General features: G+C 33.0%; 3 protein-coding genes and 2 long non-coding RNA genes across 6 annotated transcripts; 4 read left to right on the top strand and 1 right to left on the bottom strand.

The window, feature by feature from the left end:
- Positions 1–2,305: 2,305 nt before the first annotated feature.
- Positions 2,306–2,896, top strand: LOC108207556 (transcriptional activator hap3). The gene is made up of 2 exons (XM_017377994.1): positions 2,306–2,378; positions 2,457–2,896. Exons 1-2 carry the CDS (start codon positions 2,306–2,308, stop codon positions 2,894–2,896), a joined length of 513 nt encoding a protein of 170 aa, XP_017233483.1.
- A 1,016-nt stretch (positions 2,897–3,912) lies between these two features.
- LOC108208419 (uncharacterized) lies at positions 3,913–4,889 on the top strand. Its single transcript, XR_001804298.2, has 2 exons — positions 3,913–4,069; positions 4,576–4,889. It is a non-coding gene; the product is annotated as an uncharacterized LOC108208419 (long non-coding RNA).
- Positions 4,890–6,698: 1,809 nt separating this feature from the next.
- On the top strand, positions 6,699–7,206 carry LOC108207555 (nuclear transcription factor Y subunit B-9). Its single transcript, XM_017377993.1, has 2 exons — positions 6,699–6,771; positions 6,848–7,206. The coding sequence occupies exons 1-2, from the start codon at positions 6,699–6,701 to the stop codon at positions 7,204–7,206; spliced, it is 432 nt and encodes a 143-aa protein (XP_017233482.1).
- Positions 7,207–9,631: 2,425 nt separating this feature from the next.
- On the bottom strand, positions 9,632–20,827 carry LOC135150672 (uncharacterized). Of its 2 annotated transcripts, XR_010288910.1 has the most exons (3): positions 18,600–20,792; positions 12,680–18,132; positions 9,632–12,212 (listed from the first exon to the last, which is right to left on the bottom strand). It is a non-coding gene; the product is annotated as an uncharacterized LOC135150672 (long non-coding RNA). The 2 variants fall into 2 exon arrangements; XR_010288909.1 differs by lacking the exon at positions 9,632–12,212 and having other exon boundaries at positions 12,363–18,132; positions 18,600–20,827.
- A 914-nt stretch (positions 20,828–21,741) lies between these two features.
- On the top strand, positions 21,742–22,351 carry LOC108207554 (transcriptional activator hap3). The gene is made up of 2 exons (XM_017377992.1): positions 21,742–21,817; positions 21,909–22,351. The coding sequence occupies exons 1-2, from the start codon at positions 21,742–21,744 to the stop codon at positions 22,349–22,351; spliced, it is 519 nt and encodes a 172-aa protein (XP_017233481.1).
- Positions 22,352–24,826: the final 2,475 nt, after the last annotated feature.

Below are 24,826 nucleotides of genomic sequence, written 5' to 3'. Positions count from 1 at the left end.
AAATAACAGCTAATTTGAGGTGCAAACTAAACATACTTTTACATGTTATTTTTCTATTTTTTTATGAATAAAAAGTCAAAGCAATACTGGACGGAAGGAGTAATAAATATGTCAAGTTTAACAAGTTATTAACTATTTAGTTACGAGGTCTTTATATTTGTAGGTAATTTTGTTAAATTTTTTTAATTTGCATTTACATAAAATACGCCTCAAATTATACTTTTATGATTTCTAAAACATATGGAAGGAATGAAAAAAGAAATGAACCGATTTTTGATTAATGAACTTTAAAATTAAAAGACATTTGCTGAGTTTATATATGAATTAAATAGTCATATATGATTGAATTTCGTAATTATGTGATCAATCCCATATAAATAATATTTCTATTTTAAATAAAATGCCAAGTAACTTCACTCAAATAAATAAAATAACTAAAATTTCAACCCATATAATTACCTATATAAGTTTAATTATCAAGTATAGAGATCTAATAATAAATTATTCATATTTACATATAATATTTCCTTTTTGCCTACATAAAAATTGATAAAAAAATATTAATTTTCAACTCTAACGAATCTTATACGTATAAAAAGAATAGAATTACAAACCATCATCGTTCAAATAATTTAATAACATTTAAACATCTATTATATATGCAAAAAAAATCTTTTAAATTTAAGTAATTCCTAATCTTCTATTCTATCAATAATAGCCCAACATGGGGCATGTGAGCAAATTAATTCATGAGACTTTTTAGTTAAATTAAAATTATTAACAATTATGACAAATAAATATTAAAAATTAATAAAAAATTATAGAGGTAATTAATTATTTTAGAATATAATTTATCTTAATGATAAAAGTAAATTATTGAAAATAGAAGTAATAACAATATTCTGATATATAAATTAATATTATTATTCATCAAAAAATACAATTAAATATAAATGATATCATCTTATTAATATATGTTAAATTTTTATCCTTCTATGATTTTATAAATACTTGAATAGGACCCATTTCATGTTACTAATAATTTTTAGTTATATATTAATATTGTCTATATATCTGATATATATTTTTCAAAATATATTATTAAAAGGCACTTTAGTTAAAAATTCATTCTTACTACATTAAAGTCCGTGCACAATTTCTAGGACTAATGAATTTTTTCTTGTTATACACATGTGTTCCGGGTAATAAAGTTCTTTCAAAAATATAATTATGTAGAGATGATCTCTAGATATTACCAAATGAGTAAATTGGACTTGTTAATCTAAACATGTTTATATCTATTAATTAAGAAAATGTAAATATCCTTTTATCTAATAACTGAAATAATAATATAATATTAATTTTAAAATATGCATATATCAAGGTTTGTAACTAATAGCATAAACAGTAATATAAACATGTGTAACTGGTAACTTAAACAGTAATATAAACATATAAATAATGTTTGTACCAGTTTTTTTTTTGACAAAATGCAAATTCATTCCTTTAAATTAGAACAAGTCTAGTTTCTAGACTGCTTAACACACCGAATCGAATAACTGAATACAAAGGCTTCTAATCCAGCCGACATTACAATAGTTTCATGGCCGGCGATTCAGTTGTAAAAACTAAGCAGTAAGAAAGAAGAGTCCTCGAATAGCAAACATCTATTTAACTTAATTAAATGTGCATACAGAGAAGTTGATTGATTTGTACGTAATTGTACGTAATACCCTTAAATAAGTTGAACGTGTTAACACAAGCATGTTTGAAACTTAACAAAATGCATACGCCAGAGAGGAGTTATCTGTACCTGCCAACTACCTACTTAAAAAAATGCATACGCCAGGGGAGAGTTATGGGAGAGTTATCTGTTTCTGAAAAAAATACATACGTTAGGAGTTATCTGTTTGTACCTAATGACTTGAATAGTTAACACCAACATGTATGTAATTTAAAATGATATATGCACCAAGAAGATTGAGATGAAAATATTTGTACCTATTAACTTTAAATGATGCATGCATCAAGAAATTTGGCCGATTTTTCTTTTGTACCTGTTAACTTAAAACGTAAAATTGATCTCTTATCAAATTAAATCAGAAGACATCACGTACTCATGAACTGACATAATATGTGTCAGTTGTCTCTCTCTCTTAGCTTTCATTAGTCTAGTGTCACTCTCTCATTTCTTTCTTTCTCTCTGAGCTTTCATTAGTCTAGTGTCACTCTCTCATTTCTTTCTTTCATATATCTCTTCTGATACATCATCTCAAACATTCACAGAAACAATCAGCTGAAAAAGATGAAGAGAACTCATGAAGAAAGAGAAAATTTTGAGTGCTATGGAAATTCTAGTGAACAAATCATATCTTATGGTAAGTCTCACTATATTTCATGAAAAATTGATTCAGTTAATCATTTTATTATCTAACCATCTATTGTTATTACTGCAGATTTAGTGCCAGCTCCAAACGTGACAGGCCTGATGCGAAGGATCATCCCAAATCAGGGTGAGATATCAGCTGATGCCGTGATATCAATTCAGCAGTGTGTGATCAAGTTTATCCGCTATGTAACAGCCGAAGCCAACGCTAGGTGTTGCGAGGGGATGCGCACAACTATGACTGCACATGATGTGTTAATAGCACTGAACAAACTTGGCTTTCACCACTACATTGGACCACTTTTTATCTATATGAATCGTCTTCAAGAGTTTCAACCTGAGCAGGGTGATCCCCTGGTAATCAGGAGGACACTATTCCAGCCCCGAGGTATGGGGATTGGTGGACCAGGTTTTGACGTTGAAGGGGTAATGACAATGGGAGGTTTCGTGGGAGATGATCAGAATGATGCACCTTCTGGCAGTGCTGCACATTCAACTGGTGATGCTTAGTTTACACCATTTGCCCAGTGCAGATAGGCTCAAGCCACACACCAGTACTTTTTATATCTATGAAGAAGCTAAATAAAACATGTCTATCATGTCAAGTTTAATATGTTATCAAACTATTTGGGAATTAGTTCTTTATATTTGTAGGTACTCTTGGTCGAACTATTTTTAATTATATATATATAAGATAAGATATATTCTGATCGTTTCCAAAACATTGTAATTCTTTTTATTTCGACCATTTTTATATATCTATATAAGTGTTGATAAATCTATATTTTTATTTGTGAGATATCAGCTGATGCCGTGATATCAATTCAACAGTGTGTGATCGAGTTTATCCGGTATGTGACAGCCGAAACGAAGACTAGGTGCGCCCAAATATGATTGCTCAGGGTGTGTTAATAGCACTGAACAAACTTGGCTTTCAGGACTACATAGTACATAGGACCCCTTTTTATCTATTTGAATCGCTTTCAAGAGTTTCAAGGTGAGCAGGGTGATCAGCTATTACCATATTACCATATGAGTAAGAGTAAGTTGGACTTGTAAATTTCAACATGTTTAAATCTACCACATATATCAATGGTTGTAACTAATAACTTGGATAATAATAACTTGTAACTAATAATCTACCACATATATCAATGCTTGTAACTAATAACTTGAATAATAATACACCATATTAATATATCTATAGATGCTTTTACCTGTTTATAACTTAAAACGGTTATATATCAAGAGTTGATCGTTTTGTACCTGATGCCTTAAATAAATTGGACATGTTAACGCAAGTATGTTTGAAATTTTAAAAAATGTCTGCGTCAGGAGTTATCTGTTTGTACCGAATGACTTGAACCTGCATGTTTGAAACTTTAAAAAATGCCTATTTAAGGAGTTATCTGTTTGCACCAAATGACTTGAATCTTAAGAAATTGCATACATGAGGAGGTATATGTTTATGAAATATTATACTTTTTTTAGGCATAATATTATAATAGTGACAAATATATTATATATATATATAATTGCAAGATATTTGTTTCCTCCCTTACGGAGTAAATATGCCATTGCAATTTATCTTATGCAGTGGAAGCACCATAGTAGGAGTTGGCTCTCCAGATCCACCACAATTTGTATATGACGATGAAGAATATCAGGATGTATTTTTGTCAGGTATGCTACTTGTTTCTATTCTACAATCGATTAATAGTTCCTTTAAAACTGGCCGACTTCAATTTAATTCAGTAGTTAGACAACCAGCACCACTGAAACATATTTTGTACAATGGCCAAGCATCAGATGTGTACACCTAGGTTCCTTGAGCAAATATCTCTATATTCAGATCTCTCTACAGAGGGTCAATATGATTCTCTTAAAGGCAGTCTTTAAACTCTTGAATAAATAAACAAAAAGAAAATCCATCAAGTTTAGCAAATAGAAGATCTTGCTAGTTGCATAACCCATAATCCATATGGCCATATACAATAAAGAAACCCTCAGACAATAAATTCAGTAGCCATAAAATAAAAACAAATAAATTAAAAAAAGAGTAATTGGTAGGCATTTAAGAATCAAAAATGGAAAATTCTAAATATTAATGTTCTTAAAATGCTCCCCCTTTTACAAATTTTGTTTAGCTGTTGATTGTTTCTCCTGTTCTGTTGTCTTCGCAAATGCAGAAGCCAGCTTTATTACTCGCGAACCTAATCAGTGGTACAGAGAACCTTATGCAAGCAGTGCTGGTGCCGATTCGACTGCAGACTTTGCTCAAAGTGTTTAAGACTAAATATGTGAAACTTTCCTGTAATTGTAGCTCTGTTTCCCTTTCCTGCCGTAATGTTGTTGTGCTTAAACACTTATGAACAACATTAGTTGCTATTATTATTCTTATCACATTGATGTTAGTTTTAAAGTTGATCACAAAACACACTTTAACATTTCTGTGTCTTTTTACACCTCTTTGTTTTCAATAAAAGATGCACTAAATGGTAAACTTTCGTGGAGTCTCGTTATTTAAGTTCAAGTTTTTCTTTGTCTTTTCGCGTTTGAGTCTAAAATTTATTAAATTTAAATTATATTTGATTTTAAATCGTATGGTAAATGAGCTAAATTCAAGTTTTTAGATAACATCCGATTGACATTGTTATTATGAGAATAAAGTGTGGTAGAAAGAAATACAGGCCGATCTTCTTACTTCTCGAGGTCGATCTTGTTATTTCTCGAGAGAGTGTGGTATGAAGACATGTCATTTCCGAAATAAAGTGTGGTAGTAAATATTTAATTAGATCTTGTCATTTCTTGAGGGAGTTCTTGAGGGAGTATGTGAAAAAAATGTCATTTAAATAAGGTATGAAGAAATGTCATTTCCGAAATAAAGTGTGGTAGTAAATATTTGGTTAGATCTTGTCATTTCTTGAGGGAGTATGGTATGAAAAAAAAAATGTCATTTCCGAAATAAAGTATGGTATGAAATACTTGGTAAACCTTGTTATTTCGGTTTAGATTGATTTGAGCCGGTTCATGAACATGCTATTCTTCTATATTTTAAAGTGTTATAATATCATATTACAATCTCTCTATATATATAGTTTTGACAATAACTCATATGAATTTTTAGTTGAATTAAAATTATTAACAATTAATACAAAATTGTAGAGGAAAATTAATTATTTTAGGATATAATTTATCTTAATGATAAAAGTAAATTATTAAAAATAGCGGTAATGACAATATTCTGATATATAAATTAATAATAAATATTATTATTCATTAAAAAGTACAATTAAATATAAATGATATTATCTTATTAGTATATGTTAAATATTTATCCTTTTATAATTTTATTAATTACATGAATAGAACCCATTTTATGTTATTAATAATTTTTAATTATATATTAATATTGTCTATATATCTGATATATTTTTTTCAAAATATATAATTAAAAGGCCCTTTGATTATAAATTCATTCTTACTAAATTAAAGTCCATGCACAATTTTTAGGACTAATGAATTTTTTCATGTTATACACATGTCTTCGCGTAATAAAATTCTTTTAAAAATATAATTATGCAGAGATGATCTCTAGCTATTACCAAATAAGTAAATTGGACTTGTTAATATAAACATGTTTATATCTATTAATTTAAAAAATATAAATATTAATAGTAATATAAACATATGTAACTGGTAACTTAAATAGTAATATAAACATATGAATAATGTTTCTACCTGTTAACTTAATTAAATGTGCATACACAGAAGTTGATTAAATGTGCATACACAGGAGTTGATTGGTTTGTACGTAATACCCTTAAATAAGTTGAACGTGTTAACACAAGCATGTCTGAAACTTAACAAAATGCATACGCCAGACAGTTATCTGTACCTGCCAACTACTTACTTAAAAAAATGCATACGCCAGGAGAGTTATCTGTTTGTGAAAAAAATACATACGTCAGGAGGTATCTGTTTGTACCTAATGACTTAAATAAGTTAACACCGGCATGTATGTAATTTAAAGCGATATATGCACCAAGAAGATTGAGATGAAAATATTTTGTACCTGTTAACTTAAAAAGATGCATGCATCAAGAAGTTTGGCCGATTTTTCTTTTGGACCTGTTAACTTAAAACGTAAAATTGATCTCTTGTCAAATGAAGACACCACGTACTGATATAATATGTGCCAGTTGTCACTGTCTCAGCTTTCATTAGTTTAGTGTCACTCACTCATTTCTTTCTTTCATATATCTCTTCTGATACATTCTCAAACATTCATAGAAACATTAAGGTGAAAAAGATGAAGAGAACTCATGAAGAAAGAGAAAATTTTGAGTGCCACGAAAATTCTAGTGAACAACGCATATCTAATGGTAAGTCTCACTATTTCATGTAAGATTGATTCAGTTGATCATTTTATTATCTGACCATCTATTGTTATTACTGCAGATTTGGTGCCAGCTCCAAACGTGACAGGCCTGATGCGAAGGATCATCCTAAATCAGGGTGAGATATCAGCTGATGCCGTGATATCAATTCAGCAGTGTGTGATCAAGTTTATCCGCTATGTGACAGCCGAAGCCAACGCTAGGTGTGGCGAGGGGATGCGCACAACTATGACTGCACATGATGTGTTAATAGCACTGAACAAACTTGGCTTTCACCACTACATTGGACCACTTTTTATCTATATGAATCGTTTTCAAGAGTTTCAAGCTGAGCAGGGTGATCCCCCGGTAATCAGGAGACACTATTCCAGCCCCGAGGTATGGGGATTGGTGCACCAGGTTTTGACGTTGAAGGGGTGATGACAATGGGAGGTTTCGTGGGGGATGATCAGAATGATGCACCTTCTGGCAGTGCTGCAGATTCAACTGGTGATGCTTAGTTTACACCATTTGCCCAGTGAAGATAGGCTCAAGCCACACACCAGTTACTTTTTATATTTATGAAGAAGTTAAATAAAACATGTCTATCATGTCAAGTTTAATATGTTATCAAACTATTTGGGAATTAGTTCTTTATATTTGTAGGTACTCTTGGTCGAACTATCTTTAATTTTATATGTATAAGATATGCATAAGATATATTCTGATCGTTTCTAAAACATTGTAATTCTTTTTATTTCGACCATTTTTATATATCAGTATAAGTGTTGATATATCCATTGTTGAGCCATTAAAATGGAGGCTCTTTTCCCTCAATTTCCAACCCCTTGAGGATACATGTTTTTAATATTTATACTACTTGTCTAGAACTTGTGTGTAATTTGGACTACATGTCCTTGGGCCCGTAAATGGGCTTCTAGTCTAATGGGCTGAGACCCAACATCTATATTTTTATTTGTGAGATATCAGCTGATGCCGTGATATCAATTGGACGGTGTGTGATAAAGTTTATCCGGTATGTGACAGCCGAAACGAAGACTAGGTGCGCACAAATATGACTGCACAGGATGTGTTAATAGCACTGAACAAACTTGGCTTTCAGGACTACATAGTACATAGGACCGCTTTTTATCTATTTGAATCGCTTTCAAGAGTTTAAAGGTGAGGAGGGTGATCAGTATTACCATATTACCATACGAGTAAGAGTAAGTTGGACTTGTATATTTAAACATGTTTATATCTATCACATATATCAATGTTTGTAACTAATAACTTGAATTGGGATCCGTGGTTGGAGAGAAAATAACCCGTTAATACACCATGTAAATATATCTAAAGATGCTTTTACCTGTTAACTTAAAACGTGTATATATCAAGAGTTGATCGGTTTGTACCTGATGCCTTTAATAAATTGGACATGTTAACGCAAGCATGTTTGAGTTTTAAAAAATGTCTGCGTCACGAGTTATCTGTTTGTACCGAATGACTTGAACTTGCATGTTTGAAACTTTAAAAAATGCCTATTTAAGGAGTTATCTGTTTGTACCAAATGACTTGAATCTTAAAAAATAGCATACGTTACGAGATATCTGCTTATGAAATATTTTTGTACCTGTTAACTTAAAATGATGCATGCATTAAGAAGTTTGACGGATGAATTTTTTTTGTACCTGTTAACTTAAGATGTAAAATTAATCTTTTCTCAAAATTAAATCACAGGACACCGCGTACTCCTGAACTGATATAATATGTGCCAAGTGTCTCGCTGTTAGCTTTCTTTAGTTTGGTGTCATTCTCTCATTTCTTTTCTTTCATATATCTCTTCTGATACATTGTCTCAAACATTCATAGAAACAATCATCTCGAAAAGATGAAGAGAACTTATGAAAAAAGAAAAAAAATTGAGTGCTACGGAAATTCTAGTGAACAAGTGATGTCTTATGATAAGTCTCACTATTTAATGTAAGATCGATTCTGTTAATCTTTTTATTTTCTCACCATATATAATTGTATATAACTATTGCACCGTGATAGAAGATTTAGTGCCAGCTCCAAACATGATAGGCCTGATGCGAAGGAATATCCCAAATCACGGTGAGCTGACGCCGTGATATCAATTCAACAGTGTGTGATCAAGTTTATCCACATAACTGTGACTACACCGGATGTGTTAATAGCGCTGAACAAACTTGGCTTTCAGACTACATTAGAACACTTTTTTATCTATTTGAATCGCTTTCAAGACTTTCAAGGTGAGCAGGGTGAGCCCCTGGTATGGGGATTGCTGCACCGGGTTTTGACGTTGAAGGGGTGATGACGATGAAGAATCAGGATGTATTCTTGTCAGGTATGCTACTTGTTTCTATTCTACAATTGATTAATAGTTCCTTTGAAACTGGCCGATCGACTTCAGTTTTATCAGTAGTTAGACAACCAGCGCCAGTGAAACATATTTTGTACAATGGCCAAGCATCAAATGTGTACACCCAGGTTCCTTGAGCAAATATCTCTATATTCAGATCTCTCAACAGAGGGTCAATAGGTCTCTTAAAGGCAGTCTTTAAAATTTCTTGAATAAACAAAAAGAATAGCCATCAAGTTTAGCAAATAGAAGATCTTGCTAGTTGCATAACCCATATGGCCATATACAATAAAGAAACCCTCAGACAATAAATCTAGCAGCCATAAAATAAAAACAAATAAATCAAAAAAAAAAGAGAAATTGGTAGGCATTTAAGAATCAAAAATGGAAAATTCTAGATATTGATGTTCTTAAAATGCTCCACCTTTTACAAATTTTGTTTAGCTGTTGATTGTTTCTCCTGTTCCGTTGTCTTCGCAAATGCAGAAGCCAGCTTTATTACTCGCGAACCTAATCAGTGGTACAGAGAACCTTATGCAAGCAATGCTGGTGCCGATTCGACTGCAGACTTTGCTCAAAGTGTTTAAGACTTCATATGTGAAACTTTCCTGTAATTGTAGCTTTGTTTCCCTTTCCTGCCTTAATGTTGTTGTGCTTAAACACTTGTGAACAACATTTGTCGCTAATATTATTCTTTTCACATTGATGTTAGTTTTAAAGTTGATCACAAAACACATTTTAATATTTCTGTGTCTTTTTACACCTCTTTGTTTTCAATAAAAGATGCACTAAATGGTAAATTTTCGTAGAGTTTGTTATCCAGTTCAAGTTTTTTTTTTGTCATGTCGCTTGTTTGAGTATAAAATTTATTAAATTTATAAATTATATTTGATTTTAAATCATATCTTAAATGAGCTAAATTCAAGTTTTGATAACATCCCATTGACATTGTTTGACATTGTTATTTCGAGAATAAAGTATGGTGGAAAGAAATACAGGTGGATCTTGTTATTTCTCGAGGGAGTGGTACGAAGAAATGTCATTTCTGAAATGAAATGTGGTAAAAAATACTTGATTAGATCTTGTTATTTCCTGAGGGAGTATGATATGAAAAAATGTCATTTCCGAAATAAAAATATAGTAAAAAATACTTGTGATTAACCTTGTTATTTCCGTTTAGATTGATTGACAGGAAAAGTACATGAAATATAACTTTGACAATAACTAACATGAATTCTAATTAAATTAAAATTATTAACAATTAATATAAAATTGTAGAGGTAATTTAATTATTTTAGAATGTAATTTATCTTAATGATAAAAGTAAATTGTTAGGAATAGAGGTAATGACAATATTTTGATATATTAAATTAATATTATTATTCATCAAAAAATACAATTAAATATAAATGATATCATCTTATTAATATATGTTTGTGACATCCCTCAAATCCGGGGGTCTGGATTTGGTGCCACTAAAAGAAAATCATTTAAAAACCTGTATTTTGCGGAAGAAGGTAAAACAGATATTTGAAAATCTGGATATTTTAAAAAGGATTTAAATCAAAATCACTTTGACCCCCTAAAAATAGGATCGCTAATAGGTTATAGTATCGAAATCAGAAACCAAACTATCAAATCTTATTACAACTTAAACTACATTATCAGTTAAACCTCGATAAGAAGAGTAACTGATAACCAAATAAATAAATCAATCTACAACTGAATTGAAATAAATCAACTCTAACCATAGCCATTCTCACAGACATCTCCCTGGAAATCTCGCCTAGCATAAGTCTTACGCGCAGTTTATGCAGGTTACCTTCTTAATCCCTAGCTGAAAGGGTTAGAAATAATAGCAAGAGTGAGCGAAAATGCTCAGCAAGATAATATAAAAGGCAAGAGCCACAAGATATAATTTCTTTTGAATTAAATCAGAGTATTTAAAATAAAACAATTTCTAAAATAATCTGAAGAGTTGTAACTCAAAAGTATATCAAACATATAAATCAATATGCTTGAAAATTACCAGATAAATTTGACAGTAAACATAAGCTATCATAAGCTTAAATAATAATGACCAGGTTTTAAACAACGGCATACTATCACAGCTGATCAGTCCGTGTGATAATACCGAGTCAATACTTCGTAGAAGCATGTCTCAAAACAGGTACCAATACAAGGCAACACATTGGCCTTTGGCAGAAAAGTATTATCATATTTCAATAATACCTAGATAGCCCTCCGCTGGACCGCCGTCCCGGTCTCTTACGCAAAAACAAAGAAATCTTCCGATTTCTTCCAGAAGCAGATGACTAATCATCTATTTTTAAAACAATATTTTGCTGGTCTATTTGGCTGGAGTATTAAATAGCCCCATATGCCATAATATCATCCTTCAAAACCTTTCTGAAAACTCTTCCGTTTTCAAATTCAAAATGCTGTCAAAATCAATTTCATCAAAGTCTGAGTATAGTTTTAAAATCCACCGCAATGCGGCTCAAAGGAATCAAAACAACTATTTTCGCTATTTAAAAAATCCAGGGTTTATGTCTGGGACAGAAGACCAGGCATATATTGTAGTATCAATATAACACTACTACAGTGTCAATAACAGTTCAAACTGTAAAAGAACTCAGACAATAATTTCCAGAAAACTGATTAAAATAATCAGAATACTTTTCAAATAAAGTAGTCACTGTTCATATAACAGTAAAAAGTATCGAACTAAAGATATTCGATATTTTCAATCACAAGATAACACGTGAAAGCATTTGCACTTTTAAATATCAGAAATCGATAATCATGCTTGCAGGAAGTACAAGTCATAAATATAAAACTTGTATTATCAAAAGAGAATTGAAATAATTGCTTTTTAAATAGAAGAGAGGAATAGGAATACTTGCCTCTGATAGAAAAACAGGTGACAACTCGGTCACTCTACTCGAGGTTTCTATACTGGCCTCAACATTGCTATTTTCTTCAATGATTATATTCTACAGTACTATCTTACGGCACAATATCGCTTGCTTCTGAAGTTGTTGGATGCACGTGTCTCGATCGACTATATATGACAGCAAAATAATACTCAATTGTTGAACAATCCAGAGCGTCGTCAATTCGCAGAATCGAAATTATATTACTACCCTTCGCAATATAAACATATTATATACAAATAATATAAACACATAATAGCAGAAAGTTAAACAAGTAATCACGTAACACGTAATTTACATGCTTTAATATTCATAAAAATATAATCTACTAACTCCTGTATATAATCTCATACTTGATTATATACAAACGCTAAGAACCTCAATAATACATCCCTGGATAAAAGCAAAATCCGAATTACAAGTCCAATTGTAATCCAGTCACATCTCAAATAATCTTAGAATCTCATCAAACTAAATTAATAAAATACTATAATTTTGAGCATCATGTATTTTAAAATTGAGCAAACCCCATATCAATAACAAAACCAATTCAAGATATAATCAACGATTCATATAATTCGATCTCAAGAACAACCTTTATTCACCATTACTCGGAACAGAAATAGAAATTAGTTTAATCAATTATTGATCATTAAGATTATTAAAAATATCACTTATCATTGTCATTATCAATTGAACTGATAATAACAATAATACAGATATTAATAATAATTTAATAATACATAATTAATTAATAAAACATCCATCTCTCGATCCGACTCGGATCCGTAAGCCATAGCCGAATTTCTGGCCATATGAATCCACTCCAACTATCACCACCACATCCTTCTACAGCCTCCCCTGTCTCAACTCAGTCCTTTACCTCAACTAAATTCCAACTCATACAAGCATACACCATCGCAACATACACCAGTCTGCTGCCAAGACATACTATCTCTGAACTACAAGGTAGCGCTGCAATCAGTTCCGGTGGACACCAATCATCACCAACAATCACCCAATTCTCCCCAACCTCCGACTTCTATGCTTGTACTCCCAACTGCTTATAATTCAGTCCCCAATCCTACACTTTCTTTCACGCAGAACCGCCCCTGCAGGCTCCCTTGACATGCAACACCAACCACCTTTCCTTTCTTTCTTTGATTTCAGACCAGCAGCCCTGCTAACACATTGCAAAAGCCTATTCAATCTGTTTACGCACCTAATCTGCTTGTACACACACTTGACAGAACCACAAAACAGACATGGAACCATCAATCAGAACCATCTTTGCGGCTCACTTAATCACATCAGTAGTTTTGCCGCCCGGTAGTGCCACTCCGGTAGTTCTCAATGATTCCACAACTGTAATACCACACCCTCCTTCATCTACCACTTTCATCCTAGCACAACTCACACAAACAAATTACAACACCGATTCTACAACCCGAACACAGCTCCTTGTCTTCATACACGCGGCGGCACCACCACTCACCATTAGAAACCTTGTCAAAAAAACCGGAACCACCAGACTTTGCCAAATTCCAATCCATTCCAGTCCAACCCCTTCTATTCACCTCTGTTAATCTTCCCAATCACCATTTAATTCAAAACCACAGCCATCCCTCTAACTGAACCCACCTTCAACCATTAGCTCATCACTTCAATCACCCCAAGCCAACAATTACTTCTCTATTCACAAACACACCGAAAAACAATCTCTTTTCCCCTCTCTCAGCCTCGACTGTTGATTGAGCTACGACCACCGCCGGCCACAACCCGACTTCGACCAACACAACCACTTCAACCCACAACACAGATCGACTTGTCAAGTCGGAGTCGGTATCTCCGATTTCAGAACACCGACGCCGCCCCATCTGTTTGCACGCACCGCCATCAAACAATATCGGCAGTTGTGCCTCTCCTGCAGCCACCCACGAAACTCCGATAGACAACTCCTCCAAGTTACCACGATTGACTCTGCTCCGACTACATCTTTCCGCCGCTCTTCCGCCGACTTCTCACCTCCATCCATCGCCGCCCCACACCATCACCCACTCCGATTCAAGCATACAACAATTATATATGAATACACACATACGAGATACACACGATTCTCACCTGTATATACCAGATTTAATCGATTATCTATTAAAATCGAAGGGAAGAGAGGAACCCTAGTTTTGCTCTCGATCCCCAATCTGTATTGCACCGACTGTTTATAAACTGATTTTATAAACTAAAAGGTTTTTAGAAAGCTATATATATTTAACAAAATCAGGCCCCCACTTTTTAAATAAAAAGCTCTCTTAGCAATAAAAATAATTTAAGAGTCCCAAAATTTATTCCCAATTTTAAAAGTACAATTCTCTAAAAATAATACCATCATCGAAGACACAATATATAGAAAAGTTAATATTTCTCACAGATAATGCTCCAAATCACTTTCAAATGGGAAATAATTAAAATAATCATTTGCGAGATTTTAATATATTTGAACCCGACAGAATTAGAAAAAATACCAAAATTTGAATACTTTGAGTAATTTAAATTTGATAAAACTTTTGGGCTCAAATAAAACAAACCTTTGATTTATAAAAAGTCTAATAAACAAAATATCTAACTACTCAATCGGACATAAAATAAACAAATAAAATTGCTCATTTAACATGTACCACAATTAAATCAAATAATCACATAATTGCAGTAACTAACAAAATTGTTTTTGAAAATCCAACAAATTGGAATAAAATATAAAATTTTATTCCTGCTCTTTTAGAAAATTAATAACAATTTAATAAAATACTATAAAAATTTCCGAGTCGTCACATACTTCCCCCCTTATAAGGATTCCGTCCTCGGAATCCGCGAAGAAAGAACGAAAGCATACTTCTTCTTGCAAGTCGCATCGTGATCTGCTTTTGTAATTGTAGCTCTATACCAAATCTTGAAATGTACTGGCAGTATTAGCTCATTCAAATTTGACTGGCATACCCTCAGAATTAATTGACAAATAAGAATCATCGATCTAAAAACATATTAGATTTAAGATATCAAAGGACATGTCATATGTATGAGTTTCGAAAACAAACTGATATGAAATAGAGAAATGCTGAGAGATCAAAATGATCTAGAGAACTATGTTGCGTATCTAAATAAAGAAACTACTAAAGGTAGTTAGCCTTCTTGTAATGCACAACACACAAGTGATGGCGTCCCATCAAATATCTATCACACAGACAGAAAGTTCTTGTGTCCCCTATGAATAGGGTTGTTCATCTCAGTTGGAGAAAATAAATATGAAAGGAATTTCAATATAATATAATTGATCAATGTTTGCTGACGAATTAAAATCTGATGCACATCTGGGATCAAAATTGAATAATTTCCAAATGTGTTATTCCGGAGAAAAAGAATAACCAAAAAGGATATTTATACACAACGAGTAAATGGTGATATATTAAAATAGAATCATTCACCATTTTGAAAAAATAAAATTGAATTTTCACAAACTCGACAGGGCTTCCACAACCTAAAAATAGGTATCATGTTAGCCTCTGTCACAATTCAAACCCAAAATATGGGTAAACACAAGAGAGTATTATAAGCTTTTTAATAAACATCTTTATAAAAGAGATGTTAAAACAAATTATTGATGGGAAAGATAATCAATATAATAAAGTATGAGGAAGGTATTGCCAATATTATCACATATGTCTTCTTGATTGACTCCTTTGATGACTCATTTCGATTCCAACAATTCTTCTCAATATTCTAATATTCTGGCTGATTCGTATTCGACTCCAAAGATTCCATCACCTCTATCCACTTTAGTAAAAATCTATCCAGCTTGGCACGGTCAAAAGCTATCTTCAACTTTATACAATCATCATTGTAGAGCGTTGACGTTATAGCCTACTCATAGTACTATATCAAATAGCCTAACATAAAATCTATATAAACTCTGAAGTCAAGTACTATCCCCAGGTATTCTCATTCTGACCCAACAAATCTCAATCTCCTTATACCAACTCCATATGAAATAATGGACTAACCTCTATACAATACTCTAGAAGTGGCAAGGATAGTAAGAAACATTCTAGACTAGACAGGTTCTTCCACGAGTCTAGCTGGCACAGGTTACTTAGAAAGTCAATCTCAAACTCTAAAAGATGTGAAACTAAAGATGCCTTATCACGTGACTCCTTATGTCCAAATCACTGTTTCTACAATTGCAAAACTAGGATATACCAAAATGATTACTCAGAATCATTACTCCAATCTCAATCTCAGTTCCATCAACAAAGACTATACCCAATAGTCTTGACTTACCTCTACATGAGGTTTCACTAAACACATCTCTAATCAAAATCTACATTCTGATTTCAATAACTTATAACCTATAGCTCTGATACCAACTGTGACATCCCTCAAATCCGGGGGTCTGGATTTGGTGCCACTAAAAGAAAATCATTTAAAAACCTGTATTTTGCGGAAGAAGGTAAAACAGATATTTGAAAATCTGGATATTTTAAAAAGGATTTAAATCAAAATCACTTTGACCCCCTAAAAATAGGATCGCTAATAGGTTATAGTATCGAAATCAGAAACCAAACTATCAAATCTTATTACAACTTAAACTACATTATCAGTTAAACCTCGATAAGAAGAGTAACTGATAACCAAATAAATAAATCAATCTACAACTGAATTGAAATAAATCAACTCTAACCATAGCCATTCTCACAGACATCTCCCTGGAAATCTCGCCTAGCATAAGTCTTACGCGCAGTTTATGCAGGTTACCTTCTTAATCCCTAGCTGAAAGGGTTAGAAATAATAGCAAGAGTGAGCGAAAATGCTCAGCAAGATAATATAAAAGGCAAGAGCCACAAGATATAATTTCTTTTGAATTAAATCAGAGTATTTAAAATAAAACAATTTCTAAAATAATCTGAAGAGTTGTAACTCAAAAGTATATCAAACATATAAATCAATATGCTTGAAAATTACCAGATAAATTTGACAGTAAACATAAGCTATCATAAGCTTAAATAATAATGACCAGGTTTTAAACAACGGCATACTATCACAGCTGATCAGTCCGTGTGATAATACCGAGTCAATACTTCGTAGAAGCATGTCTCAAAACAGGTACCAATACAAGGCAACACATTGGCCTTTGGCAGAAAAGTATTATCATATTTCAATAATACCTAGATAGCCCTCCGCTGGACCGCCGTCCCGGTCTCTTACGCAAAAACAAAGAAATCTTCCGATTTCTTCCAGAAGCAGATGACTAATCATCTATTTTTAAAACAATATTTTGCTGGTCTATTTGGCTGGAGTATTAAATAGCCCCATATGCCATAATATCATCCTTCAAAACCTTTCTGAAAACTCTTCCGTTTTCAAATTCAAAATGCTGTCAAAATCAATTTCATCAAAGTCTGAGTATAGTTTTAAAATCCACCGCAATGCGGCTCAAAGGAATCAAAACAACTATTTTCGCTATTTAAAAAATCCAGGGTTTATGTCTGGGACAGAAGACCAGGCATATATTGTAGTATCAATATAACACTACTACAGTGTCAATAACAGTTCAAACTGTAAAAGAACTCAGACAATAATTTCCAGAAAACTGATTAAAATAATCAGAATACTTTTCAAATAAAGTAGTCACTGTTCATATAACAGTAAAAAGTATCGAACTAAAGATATTCGATATTTTCAATCACAAGATAACACGTGAAAGCATTTGCACTTTTAAATATCAGAAATCGATAATCATGCTTGCAGGAAGTACAAGTCATAAATATAAAACTTGTATTATCAAAAGAGAATTGAAATAATTGCTTTTTAAATAGAAGAGAGGAATAGGAATACTTGCCTCTGATAGAAAAACAGGTGACAACTCGGTCACTCTACTCGAGGTTTCTATACTGGCCTCAACATTGCTATTTTCTTCAATGATTATATTCTACAGTACTATCTTACGGCACAATATCGCTTGCTTCTGAAGTTGTTGGATGCACGTGTCTCGATCGACTATATATGACAGCAAAATAATACTCAATTGTTGAACAATCCAGAGCGTCGTCAATTCGCAGAATCGAAATTATATTACTACCCTTCGCAATATAAACATATTATATACAAATAATATAAACACATAATAGCAGAAAGTTAAACAAGTAATCACGTAACACGTAATTTACATGCTTTAATATTCATAAAAATATAATCTACTAACTCCTGTATATAATCTCATACTTGATTATATACAAACGCTAAGAACCTCAATAATACATCCCTGGATAAAAGCAAAATCCGAATTACAAGTCCAATTGTAATCCAGTCACATCTCAAATAATCTTAGAATCTCATCAAACTAAATTAATAAAATACTATAATTTTGAGCATCATGTATTTTAAAATTGAGCAAACCCCATATCAATAACAAAACCAATTCAAGATATAATCAACGATTCATATAATTCGATCTCAAGAACAACCTTTATTCACCATTACTCGGAACAGAAATAGAAATTAGTTTAATCAATTATTGATCATTAAGATTATTAAAAATATCACTTATCATTGTCATTATCAATTGAACTGATAATAACAATAATACAGATATTAATAATAATTTAATAATACATAATTAATTAATAAAACATCCATCTCTCGATCCGACTCGGATCCGTAAGCCATAGCCGAATTTCTGGCCATATGAATCCACTCCAACTATCACCACCACATCCTTCTACAGCCTCCCCTGTCTCAACTCAGTCCTTTACCTCAACTAAATTCCAACTCATACAAGCATACACCATCGCAACATACACCAGTCTGCTGCCAAGACATACTATCTCTGAACTACAAGGTAGCGCTGCAATCAGTTCCGGTGGACACCAATCATCACCAACAATCACCCAATTCTCCCCAACCTCCGACTTCTATGCTTGTACTCCCAACTGCTTATAATTCAGTCCCCAATCCTACACTTTCTTTCACGCAGAACCGCCCCTGCAGGCTCCCTTGACATGCAACACCAACCACCTTTCCTTTCTTTCTTTGATTTCAGACCAGCAGCCCTGCTAACACATTGCAAAAGCCTATTCAATCTGTTTACGCACCTAATCTGCTTGTACACACACTTGACAGAACCACAAAACAGACATGGAACCATCAATCAGAACCATCTTTGCGGCTCACTTAATCACATCAGTAGTTTTGCCGCCCGGTAGTGCCACTCCGGTAGTTCTCAATGATTCCACAACTGTAATACCACACCCTCCTTCATCTACCACTTTCATCCTAGCACAACTCACACAAACAAATTACAACACCGATTCTACAACCCGAACACAGCTCCTTGTCTTCATACACGCGGCGGCACCACCACTCACCATTAGAAACCTTGTCAAAAAAACCGGAACCACCAGACTTTGCCAAATTCCAATCCATTCCAGTCCAACCCCTTCTATTCACCTCTGTTAATCTTCCCAATCACCATTTAATTCAAAACCACAGCCATCCCTCTAACTGAACCCACCTTCAACCATTAGCTCATCACTTCAATCACCCCAAGCCAACAATTACTTCTCTATTCACAAACACACCGAAAAACAATCTCTTTTCCCCTCTCTCAGCCTCGACTGTTGATTGAGCTACGACCACCGCCGGCCACAACCCGACTTCGACCAACACAACCACTTCAACCCACAACACAGATCGACTTGTCAAGTCGGAGTCGGTATCTCCGATTTCAGAACACCGACGCCGCCCCATCTGTTTGCACGCACCGCCATCAAACAATATCGGCAGTTGTGCCTCTCCTGCAGCCACCCACGAAACTCCGATAGACAACTCCTCCAAGTTACCACGATTGACTCTGCTCCGACTACATCTTTCCGCCGCTCTTCCGCCGACTTCTCACCTCCATCCATCGCCGCCCCACACCATCACCCACTCCGATTCAAGCATACAACAATTATATATGAATACACACATACGAGATACACACGATTCTCACCTGTATATACCAGATTTAATCGATTATCTATTAAAATCGAAGGGAAGAGAGGAACCCTAGTTTTGCTCTCGATCCCCAATCTGTATTGCACCGACTGTTTATAAACTGATTTTATAAACTAAAAGGTTTTTAGAAAGCTATATATATTTAACAAAATCAGGCCCCCACTTTTTAAATAAAAAGCTCTCTTAGCAATAAAAATAATTTAAGAGTCCCAAAATTTATTCCCAATTTTAAAAGTACAATTCTCTAAAAATAATACCATCATCGAAGACACAATATATAGAAAAGTTAATATTTCTCACAGATAATGCTCCAAATCACTTTCAAATGGGAAATAATTAAAATAATCATTTGCGAGATTTTAATATATTTGAACCCGACAGAATTAGAAAAAATACCAAAATTTGAATACTTTGAGTAATTTAAATTTGATAAAACTTTTGGGCTCAAATAAAACAAACCTTTGATTTATAAAAAGTCTAATAAACAAAATATCTAACTACTCAATCGGACATAAAATAAACAAATAAAATTGCTCATTTAACATGTACCACAATTAAATCAAATAATCACATAATTGCAGTAACTAACAAAATTGTTTTTGAAAATCCAACAAATTGGAATAAAATATAAAATTTTATTCCTGCTCTTTTAGAAAATTAATAACAATTTAATAAAATACTATAAAAATTTCCGAGTCGTCACAATGTTAAACATTCATTCTTCTATAATTATAATAAATACTTGAATAGAAACCATTTTATGTTATTAATAATTTTAATTATATATTAATTTTCTATATAACTGATATATATTTTTCAAAATTTATAATTAAAAGGCACATTAATTATAAATTTATTCTTACTAAAGTAAAGTCTATGCACAATTTTTTATGACTAATAAAAATTTTCTTGCTATACATATATCTTCTGGGTAATAAAGTTCTTTTAAAAATATAATTATGCAGAGATGATCTATCTCTATTACCAAAGGAGTAAATTGGGCTTGTTAATCTAAGCATGTTTATATCTATTAATTAAAAAAAATATAAATACTTTATGTAACTAATAACTTAAATAATAATACAATATTAATTTAAAAATATGCATATATCAAGATTTGTAACTACTAACTTAAACAGTATAAACATATGTAACTAATAATTTATACACTAATATAAACATCTTAAAAGGGACAGGAGTTGATTGATTTGTACGTAATGCCCTCAAATACCTCAAATAAGTTGAACGTGTTAACACAAACATGTTTGAAACTCAAAAAAAAATGCACACGCAGTTTATACTGTTATGTGAAAAAATACACATACGTTTATACTGTTATGTGAAAAAATACACATACCTTTATACTGTTATGTAAAAAAATACATATACGTCAGGAGTTATCTGTTTGTACCTACTAACTTAAATAAGTTTACGCCAGCATGTATGTAATTTAAAACGATACCTGCATCAAGACACCACGTACTCATGAAATATGTGCCAGTTGTCTCTCTGTTAGCTTTCGTTAGTTTGGTGTCACTCCCTCATTTCTTTCTTTCATATATCTCTTCTGATACATTCTCAAACATTCATAGAAACAATCAGGTGGAAAAGATGAAGAGAACTCATGAAGAAAGAGAAAATTTTGAGTGCCGTGGAAATTCTAGTGAACAACTGATGATATCTTATGGTAAGTCTCACTATTTTATGTAAGATTGATTCAGTTAATCATTTTATTATCTAACCATCTATTGTTATAACTAACTACTGCACCGTGATAGAAGATTTAGTGCCAGCTCCAAACGTGACAGGCCTTATGCGAAGGATCATCCCAAATCAGAGTGAGATATCAGCTGATGCCGTGATATCAATTCAGCAGTGTGTGGTCAAGTTTATCCGCTCTGTGACAGCTGAAGCCAACACTAGGTGTGGCGAGGGGATGCGCACAACTACGACTGCACATGATGTGTTAATAGCACTGAACAAACTTGGCTTTCACCACTACATTGGACCACTTTTTATCTATCTGAATCGCTTTCAAGAGTTTCAAGCTGAGCAGGGCGAGCCCCTGGTAATCAGGAGGACACTATTCCAGCCCCCAGGTATGGGGATTGGTGCACCAGGTTTTGACGTTGAAGGGCTGATGACAATGGGAGGTCTCATGGGAGATGATCAGAATGATGCACCTTCTGGCAGTGCTGCAGATTCAACTGGTGATGCTTAGTTTACACCATTTGCCCAGTGCAGATAGGCTCAAGCCACAGACCAGTACTTTTTATATTTATGAAGAAGTTAAATAAAACATGTCTATCATGTCAAGTTTAATATGTTATCAAACTATTTGAGATTTAGTTCTTTATATTTGTAGGCACTCTTGGTTGATCTATTTTAATTGGGTTTTGTTCCATAGCCCCCAGATGTCATATAAGCCTTAACCAACACATAGCTTCAGAATCGTTAGATCTGAATTTCAAGGGTGCAAATACAAACATTTTTTATTTGCCTTCCGCTATAATTTTCCGCAGAACGGACTTCTTACTTTCCGCGGAAAGGAAGAAGTCCAATCCGCGGAAAATTATAGCGCAAGGCAAAAAAAAATTGCTTGAATATGTACCCTTGAAATATAGATCCGACCCCTGGATGTGTATGTTATATAAACTCTCCCGACGGACGGTTGCTAGGGACCAGGATCCTTTTTAATTATACTCTAATTGTTTCTAAAACATAGTAATTCCTTTTATTTTGACTATTTTTATATATCTATACAAGTGTTTATAAGTAGAATTGGTTGCAGCACCAAATCTTTTTAATTCATCAATTTTAAATAACGGTATTAGCTATTGCACCATGATAGAGGATTCAGTGCCAAGCCCAAATGTGATTTATAGGCCTGATGGGAATTAAGGATCATCCCAAATCAGGGTGCGCACAAATATGACTGCACAGGATGTGTTATTCACCGAACGAACCTGGCTTTCAGGACTAGATAGTACATAGGACCGCTTTTTATCTATTTGAATCGCTTTCAAGAGTTTAAAGGTGAGGAGGGTGATCAGCTATTACCATATTACCATATGAGTAAGAGTAAGTTGGACTTGTAAATTTAAACATGTATCAATGTTTGTAACTAATAACTTGAATATTAATAATTAATAATACACCATGTAAATATATCTAAATATGCTTTTACCTGTTAACTTAAAACGGGTATATATCAAGAGTTGATCGGTTTGTACCTGATGCCTTAAATAAATTGGACATGTTAACGCAAGCATGTGTGAAATTTTAAAAAATGTCTACGTCAGGAGTTATCTGTTCGTACCGAATGACTTGAACCTCCATGTTTGAAACTTTAAAAAATGCCTGTTTAAGGAGTTATCTGTTTGTACCAAATGATTTAAATCTTGAAAAATTGCATACGTTAGGAGGTATCTGTTTATGAAATATTTTTGTACCTATTAACTTAAAACAATGTGTGTATTAAGAAATTTGACGGATGATTTTTGTTTGTAGCTGTTAACTTAAAACGTAAAATTGAACTTTTCTCAAATTAAATCACAGGACACCACGTACTCCTAAACTGATATAATATGTGCCAGTTGTCTCTGTGTTAGCTTTCATTAAAAAGTTTGGTGTCACTCTCTCATTTCTTTTTTCGTATATCTCTTCTGATACATTGTCTCAAAAATTCATAGAAACAATCAGCCGAAAAAGATGAAGAGTACTATGAAGAATGAGAAAATTTTGAGTGTTACGGAAATTCTAGTAAAAAACTGATATCTTATGGTAAGTCTTACTGTTTAATGTAAAATCAATTCAGTTAATCATTTTATTATCTCATCATCTATTGTTATAACTATTGCACCGTGACAGAAGATTTAGTGCCAGCTCCAAACATGATAGGCCTGGTGCGAAGGATCCTCCCAAATCAAGGTGAGATATCAGCTGATGCCGTGATATTAATGCAACAGTGTGTGATCAAGTTTATCCGCTATGTGACAGCCGAAGCCTAGGTGCGCACAACTATGACTGCACAGGATGTATTAATAGCACTGAACAAACTCGGCTTTCACAACTACATAAGACTTCTTTTTATCTATTTCAATCGCTTTCAAGAGTTTCAAGGTGAGTAGGGTGATCATGATCAGGTATTACCATATTACCAGATGAGTAGGAGTAGTAAGTTGGACTTGTAAATTTGAACATGTTAATATCTAATGCATATATCAATATTTGTAACTAATAACTTAAATAATTATACAACATACGAATATATCTAAAGATGCTTGTGCCTGTTAACTTAAAATGTGTATATATCAAGAGTTGATCGGTTTGTACCAAATGCGTTAAATAAGTTCAACGTGTTAACCCAAGCATGTTTGAAACTCTAAAAATGCCTACGTCAGGAGTTATCTGTTTGTACCGAATGACTTGAACCTTGAAAAATTGCATACGTCAGGAGTTATCTGTTTGTACAGATGAATTTTTTTTACCTGTTAACTTAAAATGATGCATGCATTAAGAAGAATGATGGATGAATTTTTTTGTACCTTTTAACTTAAAATGTAAAATTAATCTCTTCTCAAAATTAAATCACAGGACACCACGTACTCCTGAACTGATATAATATGTGCCAAGTGTCTCGCCCTTAGCTTTCATTAGTTTGGTGTCACTCTCCCATTTCTTTTCTTTCATATAT

Source organism: Daucus carota, chromosome 2 (assembly GCF_001625215.2).
Source record: "Daucus carota subsp. sativus chromosome 2, DH1 v3.0, whole genome shotgun sequence".
NCBI lineage: Eukaryota > Viridiplantae > Streptophyta > Magnoliopsida > Apiales > Apiaceae > Daucus > Daucus carota.
Note: the sequence above shows the minus strand (reverse complement) of the source record. Positions and strands in the feature narration are given on the sequence as shown.

What these genes read in the sequence shown, in the direction of transcription:
- LOC108207556 (XM_017377994.1), top strand. Translation starts at nt 2,306, where the DNA reads ATGAAGAGAACTCATGAAGAAAGAGAAAATTTTGAGTGCTATGGAAAT. An exon ending in TGAACAAATCATATCTTATG is followed by an intron (nt 2,379 to 2,456) that starts GTAAGTCTCACT and finishes TTATTACTGCAG; the next exon opens with ATTTAGTGCCAGCTCCAAAC.
- LOC108207555 (XM_017377993.1), top strand. Translation starts at nt 6,699, where the DNA reads ATGAAGAGAACTCATGAAGAAAGAGAAAATTTTGAGTGCCACGAAAAT. An exon ending in TGAACAACGCATATCTAATG is followed by an intron (nt 6,772 to 6,847) that starts GTAAGTCTCACT and finishes TTATTACTGCAG; the next exon opens with ATTTGGTGCCAGCTCCAAAC.
- LOC108207554 (XM_017377992.1), top strand. Translation starts at nt 21,742, where the DNA reads ATGAAGAGAACTCATGAAGAAAGAGAAAATTTTGAGTGCCGTGGAAAT. An exon ending in ACAACTGATGATATCTTATG is followed by an intron (nt 21,818 to 21,908) that starts GTAAGTCTCACT and finishes GCACCGTGATAG; the next exon opens with AAGATTTAGTGCCAGCTCCA.